Consider the following 16,771-nt stretch of genomic DNA (forward strand, 5'->3'; position numbering starts at 1 on the left):
TTTTTGTGTATGGTGTGAGGTACAGATCTTGTTTCATTTTCCTGCAAATGGATCTCCAGTTTCGTCAGCACCATTTATTAGACAAACATTCTCTTCCCCATTTAATGGATTTTGGGCATCATCATTTTTTAAAAGAACTTTGTTGAGTTATATTTGACCTACAATACACAGTAAATATTAAAGTATTTTGGCATATATATGTACCTATGAAAATATCCCCACAATCAAGATAATGGATATATCCGTCACCCTTAAAAGTTTTCTCATGTGTCTTTGTAATCCCTTCCTCCAGCTGTCCTCCATACCTTCATCCCTGGCCTAGGCAATCACTGTTCTGTTTTCTGTTATAGATTAGTTTGCATTTTCTAGAGTTTTATATAAATGCAATCATATAACATGAACTCTTTTTTAAAAAATATCTGGCTTCTTTCAGCATAATTATTTTGAGATTCATTTCTGTTGTTGCATGTATTAATAATTCATTTCTTCTTATTGCTGAGTAGTATTCCATTGTGTAGGCACACCACAGTTTATTTATGCATTCACCTGTTGGTAGACATTAGAGCTGTTTCCAGGCTTGGCTGTTACCAATAAAACTGTTATGAACATTTATGTACACATTTTTATATAGTCACATATTTCCTTTTCTCTTGGATAAAGGGGTGAAATGACAAGGTCATTTGGTAAGTAGGTGTATGTTTCACTTTTTAAGAAACTGTCAAAGTTTTTCAAAGAAGTTGAACTGTTTCACATTCCCACCAGGGCACTGTATGAGATTTTCAGTTTCTCCACATCCTTGCCAAGACTTGGTGTGGTCAGTCTTTTTAATTTTAATTCTAATAGTGGGAGCTCTGGTAGCATAGTACCTAAGGCATTTGACTGCTAACCAGAAGGCTGGCAGTTCAAACCCATCAGCCACTGCTCAGAAGGAAGATTGAGCAATCTACTTCCATAGAGATACTGCCTTAGAAACCCAAGGAGGGGTTGTTATGAATTGGAACTTGATGGCAGTTACTTTGTTGTTGTTGTTTTTTTTTTTTTGGTTTAGTAGTGTAGTGATATCTCATTGTCTTTTATTTTACATTTGCTTAATGACTAATAATTTAGCCATCTTTTCATGTGCTGAGTTACTATCCATAGCTCTTCTTTGGTGGAGCATCTGTTCAAAATTTTTGTCCATTTTAAAAACTTGGGTTATTTGTTTTCTTATTGTTGAGTATTCCAACAGACTTTTTGAGCACATAATCCTATATGATTCTATATCCTAACACTTAGCACAGGGCCTGGCTCAGCATAGGTATGCAGAAGTCAAAAGTTTGGCCGTGATTCTGCCATTGTGTGATCTTATATTAGTAATTTGGTTCATTTGGCATTCCGGAGCCTAGATTCTCTTACTACTTTACAGCATTTACCATATGCTAGGAGCTTCCCATATTTCACTACGAACTTATGAGTGCTCTGTTTCTTACCATTTTATAAGTGACAAAAATAAGGCACAGAAGGGTTAAGTAACTTGCATACAGTCCTACATAGTAAGAGGCAAATTCTGTATTCACATTAAGGCACCTGATTCCAAAGCCCACATTCTTAACCACTGTATTGACCTAGTGGCTGCTTGAGTGATCAACTAATTGACAGACAGTTATATGAAGGAGAGGCAATACCAGACATAGGTCTTTTGAAATGTGGGTTTGAAACCACAAAGGTAGGTGAGGGTTTCATCCTTAGGCACTACCAGTCCTTTAAAGGAAAGGGATACTGATTTGGGAGCCCATTTCTTTCTCTTTTTTTAAATTTTTATTGTGATTTGGGTGAAAGTTTACAGAGCAAATTCATTTTCCATATAGCAGTTCATACACATATTGTCTCATGACATTGATTGCAGTTTCCCACAATGCAACAGCTCTCTTCCCACTTCCTCCCCAGAGGTACTTCTTCTCTGTGTCCTTCCCTCCCATGCACTCCTGCCCCCTGAGCTATCTCCCTGTGTATACACAGCCCTTCTATTCTCCTATGATTGATCTCTCCAAAGAGTGTATCTACCTAATGTAAATGTTCATCTCACATGCCTATCTTTTGTTTGGCTGGAAGCCACAGGAGTGGGTTAAAAATGGGTTAAATTCTAATGGCAGCTAGGGGCCATAGTATCAGGGGTTTCACCAGGCTCTATCAGACCAGGAAACCTGGCCCCCCACCTTTTTTTAATGATTATGAGTTTTGTTCCACATTGTTCTCACTCTATCCAGTATCTCCTACATAGATCCCTCTCTGAGTGCTTGACATTAGTAGCCGGGAACCATCTAGTTCTTTTGGTCTTATAGTCATATAGGCTGAGGATCGCATGGTGTATCAGTCCCTTGGACTAATTATTTCCAAGAGTCTTTGGTTTCCTTAATTCTTCTTTGCTCTGGATGAGGAGAGAGTCGTCATTGCATCTAAATGGCTGCTTGCAAGCTTTTAAGATCCCTATCACTACTCACCAAAGTAGGATGTGGAACAATGTTTTTGTGTAGTATGCTATGCCAATCGAACTTTATGTCCCCTGTGATCATGGTCCCAAGCCCACAGGTCCAACTACTTGCTACCTTTGGGTAGCTGGCTGTGGCCAAGAAGTGACTACAACCTTGTCCCTTGTCAGCTCTACTATATACCTGGAAATTCTTACAGAGCATACAAATACACTTGTAGAAACATTGTCAACACTATACATGGTTGTGGTGGGAGCCCGTTTCTTAGTGGTTATTCTTTCCCTGGCAAGAGAAAAGGTTGACTAAGGCATCTCCCTGGGGACTGTTGCTATAACTCAAGTACTAGGGAGTGATATTTGCTGTTCCCCTGGTGTAGAATGCTCTTCCCCTAAGTATCTACATGGGTCACACCTTCATTTCATTTTCTGCTCAAATGTCACCTCGTCAGAGAGGCCTTTCCCTAATCTGGTCTTGTTGTTCTTATGTGCCACCGAGTCAGACCCGACTCATGGCAACCCCTCCTTGGGTTTCCAAGGTGGTATCACTATGGAAATAGATTGCCCAACCTTCCTTCTGAGGAGTGGCTGGTGGGTTTGAACCGCCAGGCTTCTGGTTAGCAGTCAAGTGCCTATGCCACCAAAGCTCCTTGTTGTTGTTGAGAATATACAAAGCAGAACATACACCACTTTAACAATTTCTACGTGTATGATTCAGTGACATTGATTACATTCTTCAAGTTGTACAACCATTCTCACTCTCCTTTTCTGAATTATTCTTCTTCCATTACTCACTGCCCCCTAAGTTTCCTGTCTAATCTTTCAAGTTGTAGTTGTCAGTTGGATGCCATATAGGTAGACCTTAACGCAGTGCTTAAGGCAGACATTCTTTACTAGTTAAGCTAAACTATTGTTTGGTTTTAAGAAGACTTCAGAGGATATCTTTAGTTTAAGGTTTATGTTGCATTCCTTTTTATTACTGAGTCACAACCCATGATGTGGGTTAAAATAGCATTATTTTTTATCCTTTTACCCTGCTTTATTTTCCTTCATTGTACTTATCAATACACATATAATTATTTATTTATATTGTTTTATTTTGTGCCCCTCCGTCAGAATATAAGCAACACAGATATGTGACTGTATTTTGCGTGATGTTGTATCCGTAGCTCCTTCGCAGTGCCTGATAAGTAGTAGGGGCTCAATAAATGTTTTCTTTTCCAATGAGTAAAATGATTTTGGAATTTGACACCAACTGCTTTCTAGGTCCTTTATCTTTGGTTTTAGCAGTACCTCATTCTTCTAGTCTCTGTACATAACTCTTGGACTTGAGACAAACTCGAATCAGTATTCTCTGGGCACGCACCTCACTTTACACTTCTGAGTTTTTGCTCATGTTTCTTTCCTCTGGTGGGTCTGCATCTCTGTGCATTCAGATTCTGACAAGTCTTTAATATCTAGTCTTTATCAAATGAATACATATATGAAGAGACGATTACTACTGAATTTGTAATAAACCCTAAGCACTCTCAAACAAATAAACTCATTTAGTTAATTCAATAACTCTGAGAAGTAAACATTGCTGGATTCTAAGCTACGTGGGGAAGGAGCCCTTGTGGTGCCAATGGTTAAATGCTTGGCTACTGACCAAACGTTGGCAGTTTGAACTCTGTGGCTCGACGGGAGACAGGCCTAGTGATCTGCCATAGAAATTACAGCCTCGCAAACTCTATGGGGCAGTTCTGCGCTGTCACATGGGGTCACTAGAAGTCAAAGATGACTTGACAGCACCTGAAAATAGCCACAACAAAAGCTACGTGGAAGTAGAGATTTCTGTCTTGATCACTACTCTATTCCCAGTGCTTGGAATGTAATAAGTTCAAAATAAATGTTTGTTAAATGGCAAGGTGAATGTTTTACAGAAGGGGAAGTTGAGGTTTAAAATGGTCAGGTGATTTACAAGCTGGTCCATGACAGATAGGATAGAGCCACGATCTTCCTTCCAGCTTAAATCTAGTGCTTTTTGTATTATGTTCTACAGTAAAACCAATCTTCCAAAATGTTCAAGGTTTTGGCAGTCCTGGATAACTTTATTTATTTATTTTGGTTATTTCAGAATAAAACAGGAGGTTTTACTCATTTTTTAGTAAAATCTTTCTCAAAAGGAAAAGGTTCATTCTGTCTACAAAGCACAGTATGGAGTTCAGGATCTATGTGTATTATCTCAGAAGCTACCAGAACATTAATTTCTAGGGTTCATTGCCTGGTATGCATAAGATAATAAAATTTAAAAATTTTTTATGCCTCCCCACTTTACCTCCATAGGGAGTTTATGGGGGCAAGTGATACTGTTAGGGGAGAAAATATAACATAAATCCTGAAGGCATGTGCAACAGGTGATTCAGGACCCACAGATTGCCATTATTTGTTCATCCATTCATTTTTTCATTCAATAAACTTTATAGAAGACTTGGACTGATCTAGCCCTGTGTTAGACATTGGGGGATACATGGTCCTTACCACCAAGGTGCTTATAGCCTGATGGAGAAAAGACAGATATGTGACTAAATAATAACCATATAAGATACATGTTAGAAAAGAAATCTGTATAAAGAAACTACTAAGCAGAGAAGGGAAAGCTAGTACTTCTGAGAATTTTAGAGGAGAGGTTCTGAAATTGATCCAAAAGAGTTTCAACAAATAAAGAAGTAGACCTGGGTTTTAAGGATTAGTTGGTGTTTAGCAGGACAAGATGAGGAAAAAGAGCTTTTCTGGCAGAGATAATAGCCAAGACCTAGAAGCCTGAGAGGAATGCTCTAGGAAGAGTAAGAGAATAGTGTAAGATACTGCCTGGTTCTAGGTGAGGGCTGCTAAGTTAGGGCAATGGCAGCAATGGCAGCCTCCAGGGCAAAGTTATGAAGTTTAGGTCACCTGTTACTGTGATGAGTTTTACTGTGAGTCCAGTGGTCTGCAGTTGGAGTATACGTACTCTAGCAGGGCACAGACAAGGCAATGGTCATGCCAGGAAAAAAAAATTATTAGAGCTTGGATCTATAGTGTATTTATTTTTATCTCATTCTTTATTTCTCTGTATAAGAGAAATATATGTTTGTATATATTTTTATAATTTATAGATTATAATTTTATGTTTTATAATTTAGTTAATGCGAATTCATGAATCTTATCTAAGTAAGTAAGTAAGTAGATGTACATATATTGGCAACCTGTGCTCAAATTTTGTTTTACAGTTGTTTTTTTCATTTAAAAGGTTTGGAATCTATAAAGTTTGTCCCCTAGTACATCTCCCTTGTGGGGGACCATTTGTTGTGTAAAACTCCAGAGATTGTCCATCTCTAATTCAGTGTAGCATTGTTCTTCATTTTGCTGAGAGATGTGGTCTTTGATTTGGTTAAAGGCCACATGGACAAGCAAAGCTCAGGGGATGAGAAACTTACGACTTTAGAAGATTGTCTCTCAATTGCATGTCTTCCTGGGATTTAGGCATGTGAGTCATCTGGAGTTTGCATCTTTACTCAGCTCTTTTTGCCAAATTCTGTAGCCTTTCTCTGACAGTGATGGCTCTTTGAACTTGCTGTTTGCTTTTCCCTCATTTTGACCCAAGGATTCTTCCCATTTTCTTTTTTGGAATGAGAAAGCAGAACATGACTTTTAACTTTTAGGTCCTTGAACTTAGGGAAAAGGGCCGATAGTTGACTGTTGAATGACATCTTCCGGCTGGGGCACAGGATTGCTATCAGAGGAGGGTGCAACTGCTTCTTCTGGCTTACTTTGTTCAACCTTAGTGACGCTGGGTAGTAGACACCATGCTGGCAAACCTTAAAATGGTTAGGTACATCGTCTGCCTCTGTAACAAGACCATAGTATAGAGCTCAAAAAACCATCTTGAGGTTTATCCTTTATCCTTTCTTCTCTACAGCTTAGCAGTATTGGGGTGGTCCAGAGTCTAGCCTCATTGGAGTGTAGTGGCACCTTTGATAGTCCTCTGCCTCACTTAATGTAGTGTCTAGAGCAGTGGTTCTCAACTGGGGTTGATATTTTGCCCCCAGTTGACAGTTGGTAACATCTGGAGATATTTTTTTGGTTGTTGCAACTGAGAACATGCTACTGGCATCTAATGGGTAGAGGCCAGGGATGCTGTTAATCATCCTACAATGTACAGGAAACCATTATACACACACAACCAATAATTATTCTGTCTGGAATGTCAGAGATGTAGAGCTTGAGAAATCCTGTAGAGTGACTCCTGCCTGCCTCCACTGTAGTGTGTAGGGTGTTGGCTGAGGAGTTCCTGAATGCCAGGGGTCTATGCTCGGTTTGTACCAAGGAACCCTCCCAATAGACAAAAGCACCACTGGCTTCAGGCCTTATTAGCAACAAAAAAGCAGCCTTCTTTCTACTCAACACACCAAGGAGAAAGGCTCCTTTGTGCTGGATGAGGCTGTGCTCTCTTGGCTGCAGTAGCTGGAGTTGTTCTTGGCATTTTACAGGCTAGCACTTGTCTGTCTGCCTCATATCTGTGTGTGACTCTCCTATGCCTTCATTATCTGATGCTTCAGATTATGGTAAATGATCACATTTGTAAGGTGTGAGGATATATATTCATTTTCAGTAATAATGGTTAATGCATTCTACTTTTCTGACACTTCTGTAACCTCAACTTCATTATCCCTTCTTTTCCAAAACCCAAGATTTGAATGTTTCATTTGTAGATTAATTTCTCTCTGGTTTCTTATAAGCATATCATCCAAATGAGCTGTATATTTTCCTAAGGAAGTTTTTTGTTGTTGTTTGTAAGTCTACAATCAGAACAATTCTGGAACTCCTTAATCAAGGTAGTTTTTCTTTGAGTAAATTCTTACTAATGTCACTGTGTTTAAACCTGTATTAGGAACAGTGAAGTTAGGAAAAACGAAGAGGATATGGTCCATGACATAAATGTTTATTGATGGTTAATGAGAAATCAAACATTCTGAAAAAACACAGTTTTTGGCAAAGATAATGGATATTAAGAGAGGAGGGGGACAAGTATCACCATATCATTCTGCTTCAAAAGTTTTTTGGCTTCCTGCTAGTTCTCAAACTTGAGGAATGTACAAATTCCTTTTAAGGGAAATAATTTATCTTGGATTTGCAATGCTGACTTAAATTATTTTTACTTTAATGTTATTTGATATTTAATGTTATTTAAATGTAAAAAAATTTAAATATAACATGAGATTTAAGTCACTATATACAATTTTATATAAATGTAAACAAAAACAGCTTTGTATATTAAATAAAAACAAACTTTTAAATCCAATAAATTGATATATTTTTGCTGAAGCTAAATTGTTCCCGGACTCTTTCAAATTCAGGATGCCTGTGCTACTGGGTGCCATCTGATTACTCAGTCTGCCCACCCTTTTTCTCTATACAAGCTACTGTAAAATTTGAATTGTATAATATATTATGTCATTTGACCTTCACTTTGCTCGAACACATTTATTGTGTATCAGGTCTACTTCTCTTCCTTTATAATTGATTCTTGATAAAGCGTATGGAGATAAACTTATTATCTATGTGTGTATACACCACACAGATATCAAAATTGCTTTAAAGGGATTCTTTTTGTGATTATCCATTAAAAAAAAAACTCTACAGCATCATCATATTGAGGAAAAATTTAGCTGGTGTTCCAGGTATAGTGATGTGTGGTTTGCCATGCTGTGAATGATTGCTTAGGGACTATCTCAGTTAGGATTAACTCCTCTTGTTACAGAAAATCCCCTCAGTTGTACATAAGCAAAAAGGGAAATATATTTGTTGCACAAAACTGAAATATCTATGAGTAGGGCTGCCTGTTGCGTGGCCTGACACAGGGCTCACATGATGTTATCTGGATCCATTCCTTGTCTTGACTTTGCCTCTGCATGAAGGCTTCCAGCAGCATCAGGGGGGCAAAATATAACATAATGGCTTAGGGAATGGGATATGGAAGCAGATGGGTCCAAATCATGGTTTTACCAGTTCCTACCTTGGTGAGTTAGAAAGTTGTATAAGCTTTCTGTGCCTCAGTTTCTTTATCTGCAAGATGAGGATAAAATGGGCTACCTGCTTCACAGAGTGGTTGTGAGGATTTAATGAGTTAATATATTTGAGGTGCTTAGAAGAGTATCTGTCATATAGTGAATGTTATGTAAGTGATGACTTCTATTATTATTGTTATTATGTTATAATTCAGGATAATTTCATCCCAGATACCAGTATAATGGAAGTGTAAGCTCATCCTATACTCTATAGGTAAAACAAAACAAAACAAAAATCCTAGAATTCAGTTTCTTTGGCCTTGACTTGGATTTTGAACCAAGCACCATGGGCAGGAAAATGGAATGTACTGATTGGCTTAGCTTGGGTTCCATGCTTTATTCCTAGGAACAAATTTAGCTTTACCCCATATTGGCTGAGAGCAAGGATAGAGTGGTTCCTCTAATACAAATCCAGGATACTGTTGTCACCGAAAGGGTGAGCAGATGATGTTAAAAATGACCCACATCCACTGTGGCATAATAGGTGATCATGTGATGTTATGGCACTCTAATTGGTGATGTACCAATTGGAACAGTTCTTGGTGGTTTATATCTTTTGGTGGGTAACATTTGTCTTAAAAATTTGAATTAATTATGCAAATATTTTTTCTGTGAAAGCATCAATGTGGTCTTTTATATTAAAACAATAAATTTAAGATATATTGTCAATTTGAAGCACATTACGGCATAAAACTCTAGGAAAATGATCTTCCACTATTATAATGGCTACATTAACACAATTATAAGCACAAATGTAACATGGACACTTATATACTTAGATGATCCAGACTATAGTTTTATTTTTTATCTCTAGATTATCTTCAAAATAAGTGTACAAAACTGAAACATTTGTGTAGTAAACTGTCTCGACCAGTGCTATCCAATAGAACTTTCTGTGATGATGGAAATGTTTTATTAATTTGTGCTGTTCAATATAGTAACTGCTAGTCATATGTAATTATTGGGCATTTGAAGTGTGGCTAGTGTGATTAGAGAACTGAATTTTTTAATTAATTTAATTTAAATTTAAATAGCCACATGTGAACGGGTGGGACCTGACTTAAGTGACCAGAGCAACCTGAGTCAGGCCCACCAGCCTGGAAAAATACAAATAGCATGGCAGTCAAAGCCCTTTATGACATGGCTTCAACTTTCTTCTGTCACTATTTTCCACTTATTCTATGTTCTAGACGCATCAAATTTCACATTTTGTTGGATGGTATAAACGGTTAATGTACTCAGCTGTTAACTAAAAGGTTGGAAGTTGGAATCTGCCCAGAGGTGCCTTGGAAGAAAGAACTGGCAATCTGCTTCTGAAAGGAGCAGTTCCATTCTGACACACATGGGGTCACTATGAGGTGGAGTTGGCACCACCACAGCTGGGTTTTTTTTTTTTTTTAAATCACAGGGGCAAGAGTCAGAATGTCTGAGCACTCTGTCTTTTCCATTCCCTCAGTATACTTTGATACACTTTGCTATCTTTCTTTTTCTATAGAATATGTTCCAGAAGATCAATATTCAAGGGGAAGAGGGAAGACCTCCATTCTGAAGATTGAAATTTTGTGTTATATGCAATACTTTTTAGCCTTACAGCTATAACCAAGTAGCTTAATAGCTTCATAGCTATTTTACTCATTTATAAACTATATTAAGTAAGAAAATGTGTATGGAAGCAATTTGTAAAATATAAAAACCAAAACCAAACTAAACCCACTTCCATCGAGTCAATTCTGACTCATAGTAACTGCCAAGCTTTTGGTTAGCAGCTTTCACCTCTGTGCCACTAGAGCTCCTTTTTTATGTCAGATAAGGTTCTACTAATCCTTTATGTTGTAATTCATCATCTTCTCCGAAGCTGTCCCTGAACCTCCAGCCAGTTACTCCTTTTCTGTTTTGTGCTCTATGAACATTTGTTTATCAGCCAGAGTCCATGTTCCACTGATGCTGTTAGTTTCTGACCTCTTCCACTGAACTGGGAACTAACTTCCTGAGGGCTTGGGACTGAGTGGGCTTTTTGTGAATGTTCGTCAAATGATGGATGGGTAGAAGGATATATGGATAGATGGATGGATGGAAGGAAAGAAGGAAGAGTCTCAACCCTAGTTACTCTTAGAGTTTTTTTAAAAATATATTTTGAAATCAAATTTTGAGGTATAATTTACATATGATAAAGTGCATCTATTAAAAATGTACAGTTTGATGAATTTTGACAAATATATCACCTGTGTAACCGCCCCCACATTCAAGATATAGAACATTTCCATTATTCCAAAAGGTTTTTTGTGTTCCTTCCTGAACCATTTACAGCCCCCACTCCTGGCTCTTGTCAAAAACTGCTTTTCTTTCAAAAAGTGATCTTTTTGATAGATTTATCCTTTCTTGAGTTTCATATAAATAGATGCATACGGTATGCACTCTTTTCACGCTTAGGGTTTCATGAGAGGAAGAGCTGCCAGACACATAAACGTGGTAAATGTCAAAGTCAATATGACTGTTATGAAAAGTACAAGCAGTGCTTGGCATTCTGGAGTCATGACTTTGCTTGTCTCTCCCCACAGTGTATAACTGGACCGTGGAAGAGGTGGTGCAGTGGTTGATTACGTATGTGGAGCTGCCTCAGTATGAGGAGACCTTCCGGAAGCTGCAGCTTGGGGGCCATGCCATGCCAAGGTCAGGAGGGTACTGGGTTTCTTTCACTTGTGCATGCAGAGAATGGACTGGGGTAGGCCTGCTTTCGGATGCTCTGTCCAGTTAAGTGAGGTCCCACACTTTTCAGGGCAGAATCTACAGACCTCTCCTCTTCTCACATCTTCTGTGTGCTTATTATAGCACATGAGGGACACTTTGCATCCATTCTCTTATTTAATATTTATTTTTATCAGTCTTAGGAGCAATACTGTTGTTATTATGTGCTGTCGAGTCAGACCTGACTCATAGTGACCCCTCCTTGGGTTTCCGAGGCAGTATCACTACGGAAGTAGATTGCTCAACCTTCCTTTCGAGGAGTGGCTGGTGGATTTGAACCGCCAGCCTTCTGGTTAGCAGTCAAGTGCCTTAGGCACTATAGTACCTGAAGAGATGTCATTTATTGAGTGCCTAGTACATGCCAGGCACTCTACTCAATATTTTATATACAGTATCTCATTTAATTTTTGCATCAGTTCTGCAAGGTAGGTATTATTACTATCCTCATTCTGTAGATGATGAAACTCGTAACTTTTCTTAGGTCAAATGGCTAGTTAGGGGCAAACCTAGATCTGGGTAGACTTCAAAGCCTGTGGTATTTCTGCTTTCTTGTTCTGTTCCCAGCAGCTTCTGCTTTTATTACTTGGGACCCTTGGGAGCCTTGGGACCCTTTTAGCCTCCCTTGGATTATCCTTATGTAGTCCATCTACTAGAACAAAAATGGTGCAGGGGTGGTGGCTAATTATGTTGACCCTAGCTTCCTCTCTGGGATGACTTCTGCAACAGCTTTTAACCACAACTCTTTGCCTCTTTTGCAGTCACAATATGCTAGGGTTTGGAATGGGAGTGGGGAGGGAATAGAGTACTGCTTGGACTTGTTGTGACATCTGTCATCCAGTCATTAATCCATTTGTGTGTTCATCCAACAAATATTTACTGGGTACTTACTCTGTGCCCAGCACTTGTGCTGGGTGCTGGGGATAAAGGTGATGGCTACCTGTCCTTGCCCTCAAAGGGCTTACTGTCTGGTAAGTGCTGATTATGTATGATCTGTCATCTTATTATGTAGGTACATCTGGTTATGAGCTTCAGGAAAGGGGAAAGGGGAAAGTGAAGCTGTTGGAATGCCCACACATTGCAGTCTCCATCACAGAGATGGAGCTAGCCGAGGCCTAGCTGAGCTGGCTGTTCCCTCCTCTGCTGCCTGCAGCCTCTTCTTCACAGATTCTCCCTACTCTGGAGAGAGTAATAATGTTTGTACATGCCTTTCTAGAGTGCTTTCCTACCTATTATTTCAGTTGATTCTCATAGCAATTCTGGGAGGAAGGAATTACTAACTCAATTTTTGAGTGAACAAACTTTGTTAATTTGTTCAACAAATACTTTATTATCTATCCAAGCTGGTAAGTGGCAGAGCTGGGATATGAACCGAGGTCTGCCTGGCTCTAAGTGTCTTGCTTTTTTCACTGTGTCTTCTTCTTGCCCCGTGTGAGAGGATAGGCTTCCTCACAATATAAGTTTAGTTCTATTTAACAAAACTTCGCTGAGTACCTATTATCTGCCATACTCTCTGCTGGGCCCAGAGGACAAAGAGATGCATTGGACCTGATCCCTGCCTTGAAGAACTCCATGTTTCTTAATGGTCTAGATAGATGAGTGAATAGACAATTGAACATGAAGCTTTAGGATTTATATTTATTTTCTCACTACAAAAGGCTAAGCTACTCATGGAAATAGTGGTGTTGCCTTGTGGATTTTTGGACCATTCTATCTTGGAGAATGGCTCTGGCTTGGATTAAAACTCCACAGTATAAGATAAGTCAATTTTCAAATCTTGGTTTCACTTAGCTCTCTTGTGGCTGCAATTAGACCTAAGACAAACCCAGGCCCAACCAGGCTGGGCACAGGTATAGAGGATACCAAGCTATGGCACCTTGGTGACAGTAGGAGGCATAGAGCCTTCATTACATAGAGTGGGCATTGTTCTAGGCCCATCACTTAGTAGGCAGCATGGTATAATGGGAAGAGTCTAGGAGATTTGAGTTTGTTTTCTGGTATTACATTTACTTGCTCTGTGACTTTGGGCAAGTTATACAATTCTGAGTCTCAGCTTTCTTATCTATAAAACATAGCTAATAATAGAACTGAGTTCTGTTAAGGTTGTTGTGACGATTAAGTGAGGTATTGTATGTAAATTGTCAGAACAGTGCCATTGCTGTAGTTTCTTGGTAAATATTAGCTCTTTTATCATTTCTTCATTGCTTACATGTAGATAGCCCTCTGGCTCACAGGTCTGTTTGAGAAGAAGTAGACTGTAGATAAGATGACAAAGTTTATTTTGATCAGCTAGATGAAGTCCAGTACATTTGGCAGATATTCTCTGAAGAAGAGCCCCTGAGCTCTCAGCCTTTTAGGACATCTGATTTCACCTCAGTTTACACAGAAGGAGTCATCCCTGGGTGGCACACATGGCTGACTTCCTCGGCTGCTAACTGAAAGGTTGGAGGTTTGAGTCTACCCATAGCCCTGGTGATCTACTTCTGAAAAACCAGCTGTTGAAAGCCCTGTGGAGCACAGAAGGAAACTGAGACCACAGGGGAGGGGACAGAGATGCTTGCCATTAGATAGTGAGCCATTTGGAGAACTTGGACCAGAAGCTAGATCTCCTGACATCCACCTTACTCCCATCTCAGTGTCTTACTCTTATAGGTGGGCTTGATTGCTTTCCAAAGCCAGAGAAGGAAGTAATTTCTCCTGCATATGCAGGCAGGAGTATAAATCACACACTGGGATGCCAGAAGCATCTTCTCTAGCTGAGAAGCAGAGCTATCCATCAGATATGGCACCAACCTTACAGGGTAGTACAGTATTAAGTCCTCATTTATGGGACCCAGATGAGTGGTTCTCAACCTTTCGTATCTTATACCCTCTCCTCCTATACTCACTGTGTTTCAGCAGGAGAGAAACAAATTCTGTTTTTTCCCAGGTCATTTTCTTGTTTACAGTCTCTCTATTATTAGAGTTATCATTGACAGTATAGTTGAAGGTCATAAAAAATTACAGTAATCTGTTGGGAGTAGATTGTGTTTCATTGAGTCAAATGCAAGCCAATAAGACTAATGAAATTTTTGTCATCAGCAGGATTATATATAATGTACAGTGGGTTAGGATTAGGATAATTCATAGCTCTCTAGAATCACTGGGTAAAGTGGTATAATAAGGTTTTGATCTGGGTTGGACAGAAGAATAAATTTACTAGGGATGGGAGTATGGAGAGGGAATGATAGTAGATAGTTCCTGGAAAGAGAGGCATAACAGCAAATTTATATTTGGGTGCAGGAATAGTGACCAGTGGATAATCCTCAGAGGGTAGGCTACTCAGGAAATAGTGGACATGGGGAAAGATGCTGAGAAAATTTATGGTAATTTGTCCCTGCATACTCCCCATTAAAATCCTCTGGGGCAGACTCTTTGTTCTAGAATGCATAGGGGAGCACTCACCAAGAGCTAGAAGTCATGGGAGCATTCCTGGAGGAGGTGGAAATCCTGCTGGGATCTTTCCTGCTTTGGCTGGTAGAGAACTAACCCCCTACTCTTTGCCTCAACAGGCTAGCTGTAACCAATACCACCATGACAGGGACTGTTCTGAAGATGACAGACCGGAGCCATCGGCAGAAGCTTCAGCTGAAGGCCCTGGACACAGTGCTTTTTGGGCCTCCTCTCTGTGAGTCCTGTGGAGAGAAGGGCTACTGCTGTGCCATGGACCCCAAGGATGGGCTGAGGTCCTGGGTCTCCTAGGCCCACCTGCAAAGTAGGCTTCCACTATTTCCACTGGTGTTGAGATGTGGAAGCTTGTATTTAATCCACACAGACATCAACACTCCTTTATTAAAAACATTCGGGAGATATCTGCTTTGTGCCAGTGCTGTGCTGGACCCTGTAGAGAGACCTGGATGAATCATATTCTGCCCTAAAGGGATAAAATGACTGTTCTAGAGAGGTACACAGTGCTTCTGGGGCCCAGAGGAGGGACAGAGAAGGTATCCTACAAAAGTATCATGTAACTTCTGCTTTTAATGAGGGATAAGGCTTTATTCCATGAAGGTGGCAGGAGAGGGCAGTCTAGTTGGAGGAAACAACCTGAGTAAGAATATAAAGGCTAAGATGTGAAAGATATGTTCAAGGATATTGTTTTGGTTACCTAGTGCCACTCTGACAGGAATATACCACAAATGGGATGGCTTTAACAAACAGTTTATTCTATTACAGTTTTGGAGGCTAGAAGTCCAAGTTCAAAGTGCTGGGCTCTAAGGGCTGGGTGAAAGCCCCTCGACCTTGGTCTTCAGCTCTACCTCTGGCTCCAGGCCCACTGAAGCTGGAAGCTTTCTTTACTCAGGCAGCTGCTGGCTGCTGAGATTGACAAATCCAAGGTTGAGAAGTAAAAAGGCACAATCCTGATGTTACCAAACCACACAGCAGGCCATTAATTCAACTCCATTGGAAGTCCCAAGATTGGCAGAGTATAGCAGGCTACTGAATGAAGACTTGGCTACACTCACAGTTCAAGTGTGCCAAAAAGCTAGAGACCTTCCTCAAAGTTGCTTCTTATATACTGGAAGCAGCCCACATCCCTAAGCAGCTACTCAGCTGCTCCAGTAGATTACACCATGGAACTGATTACCAGTCTCACCATGGGGAATAACTACATCCAGGTGCCTAGCCACTGAACAAGGCCCAGCCAAGTTGACAACAACCTTAACTACCACAGATAGCGAGTAACCTATAAGGAGCTGAATGCCATTTAGCTGTTCCCTACTGTCAGTGTAGACACAGAGTGTATAACTGATTGGTAAACCTCTTTGTGTCATTGAATGACCAAGAGGACTAAGTGGACTTGGACTGAAGCAGGAGAGACATAATTAAGCTTAAGGTAGGGTGGTCTCTTCAGCTTGTGGCTAGCTGAGAAAATTAAGTTGTTCAATCCTGGAGATCTACAAAGTAGATCAGCCAACCCTGTTACTCTTTTTCTTATTCTAAATGAACTGTTAGTATAGTACCTAAGGCACTTGACTGCTAACTGGAAAGTTGACGGTTCAAACCCACCAGCCACTCCTTGGAAGGAAGTTTGGGCAATCTGCTTCCATAGTGATATTGTCTCAGAAACTCAAGGAGGGGTTGCTATGAGTCGGGTCCAACTCAACGGCACATAACAACAAACAAACAACAAAAGTGAACTCAGGGGAACAAACTTAGTGAGATCTCTTAGAAAATTAACCTTGACCAACAGACTGTCAGTGCCTATCCTTTGCCCTTTGGGAGCTATTGGCATCAGTTGAAGATGCCAGTAGCAGAATACTATGGAGCCAGGAACCAGTCCAGAGAAGCAGCTGGCAGGCAGGGTCAAAGGCAGTACAACATTTCCCTGTTTGTGCATTTGGCTTGGCAAGTGCCCAAGCTGATATCTCACTACAGCTGGGTCTATACCTTTTGAAAGTGTGAAACAGAAGAATATTAGAGAAGATAGTTTCCCCTTCCT

At 40.0% G+C, this 16,771-nt stretch overlaps 1 protein-coding gene across 1 annotated transcript in view; it reads left to right on the forward strand.

Annotated features, from left to right (window-relative positions):
- STIM1 (stromal interaction molecule 1) overlaps positions 1-16,771 on the forward strand; it is a 254,115-nt gene that overhangs the window by 198,057 nt on the left and 39,287 nt on the right. The window contains exons 4-5 of the mRNA XM_042780950.1: positions 11,109-11,220; positions 14,844-14,959. Coding sequence (XP_042636884.1) covers positions 11,109-11,220; positions 14,844-14,959 — 228 coding nt within the window. The remainder of the gene's footprint in view (positions 1-11,108; positions 11,221-14,843; positions 14,960-16,771) is intronic.

Source organism: Orycteropus afer, unplaced genomic scaffold (assembly GCF_000298275.1).
Source record: "Orycteropus afer afer isolate SDZICR_OR568_19922 unplaced genomic scaffold, OryAfe1.0 scaffold00074, whole genome shotgun sequence".
Taxonomy (NCBI): Eukaryota; Metazoa; Chordata; class Mammalia; order Tubulidentata; family Orycteropodidae; genus Orycteropus; species Orycteropus afer.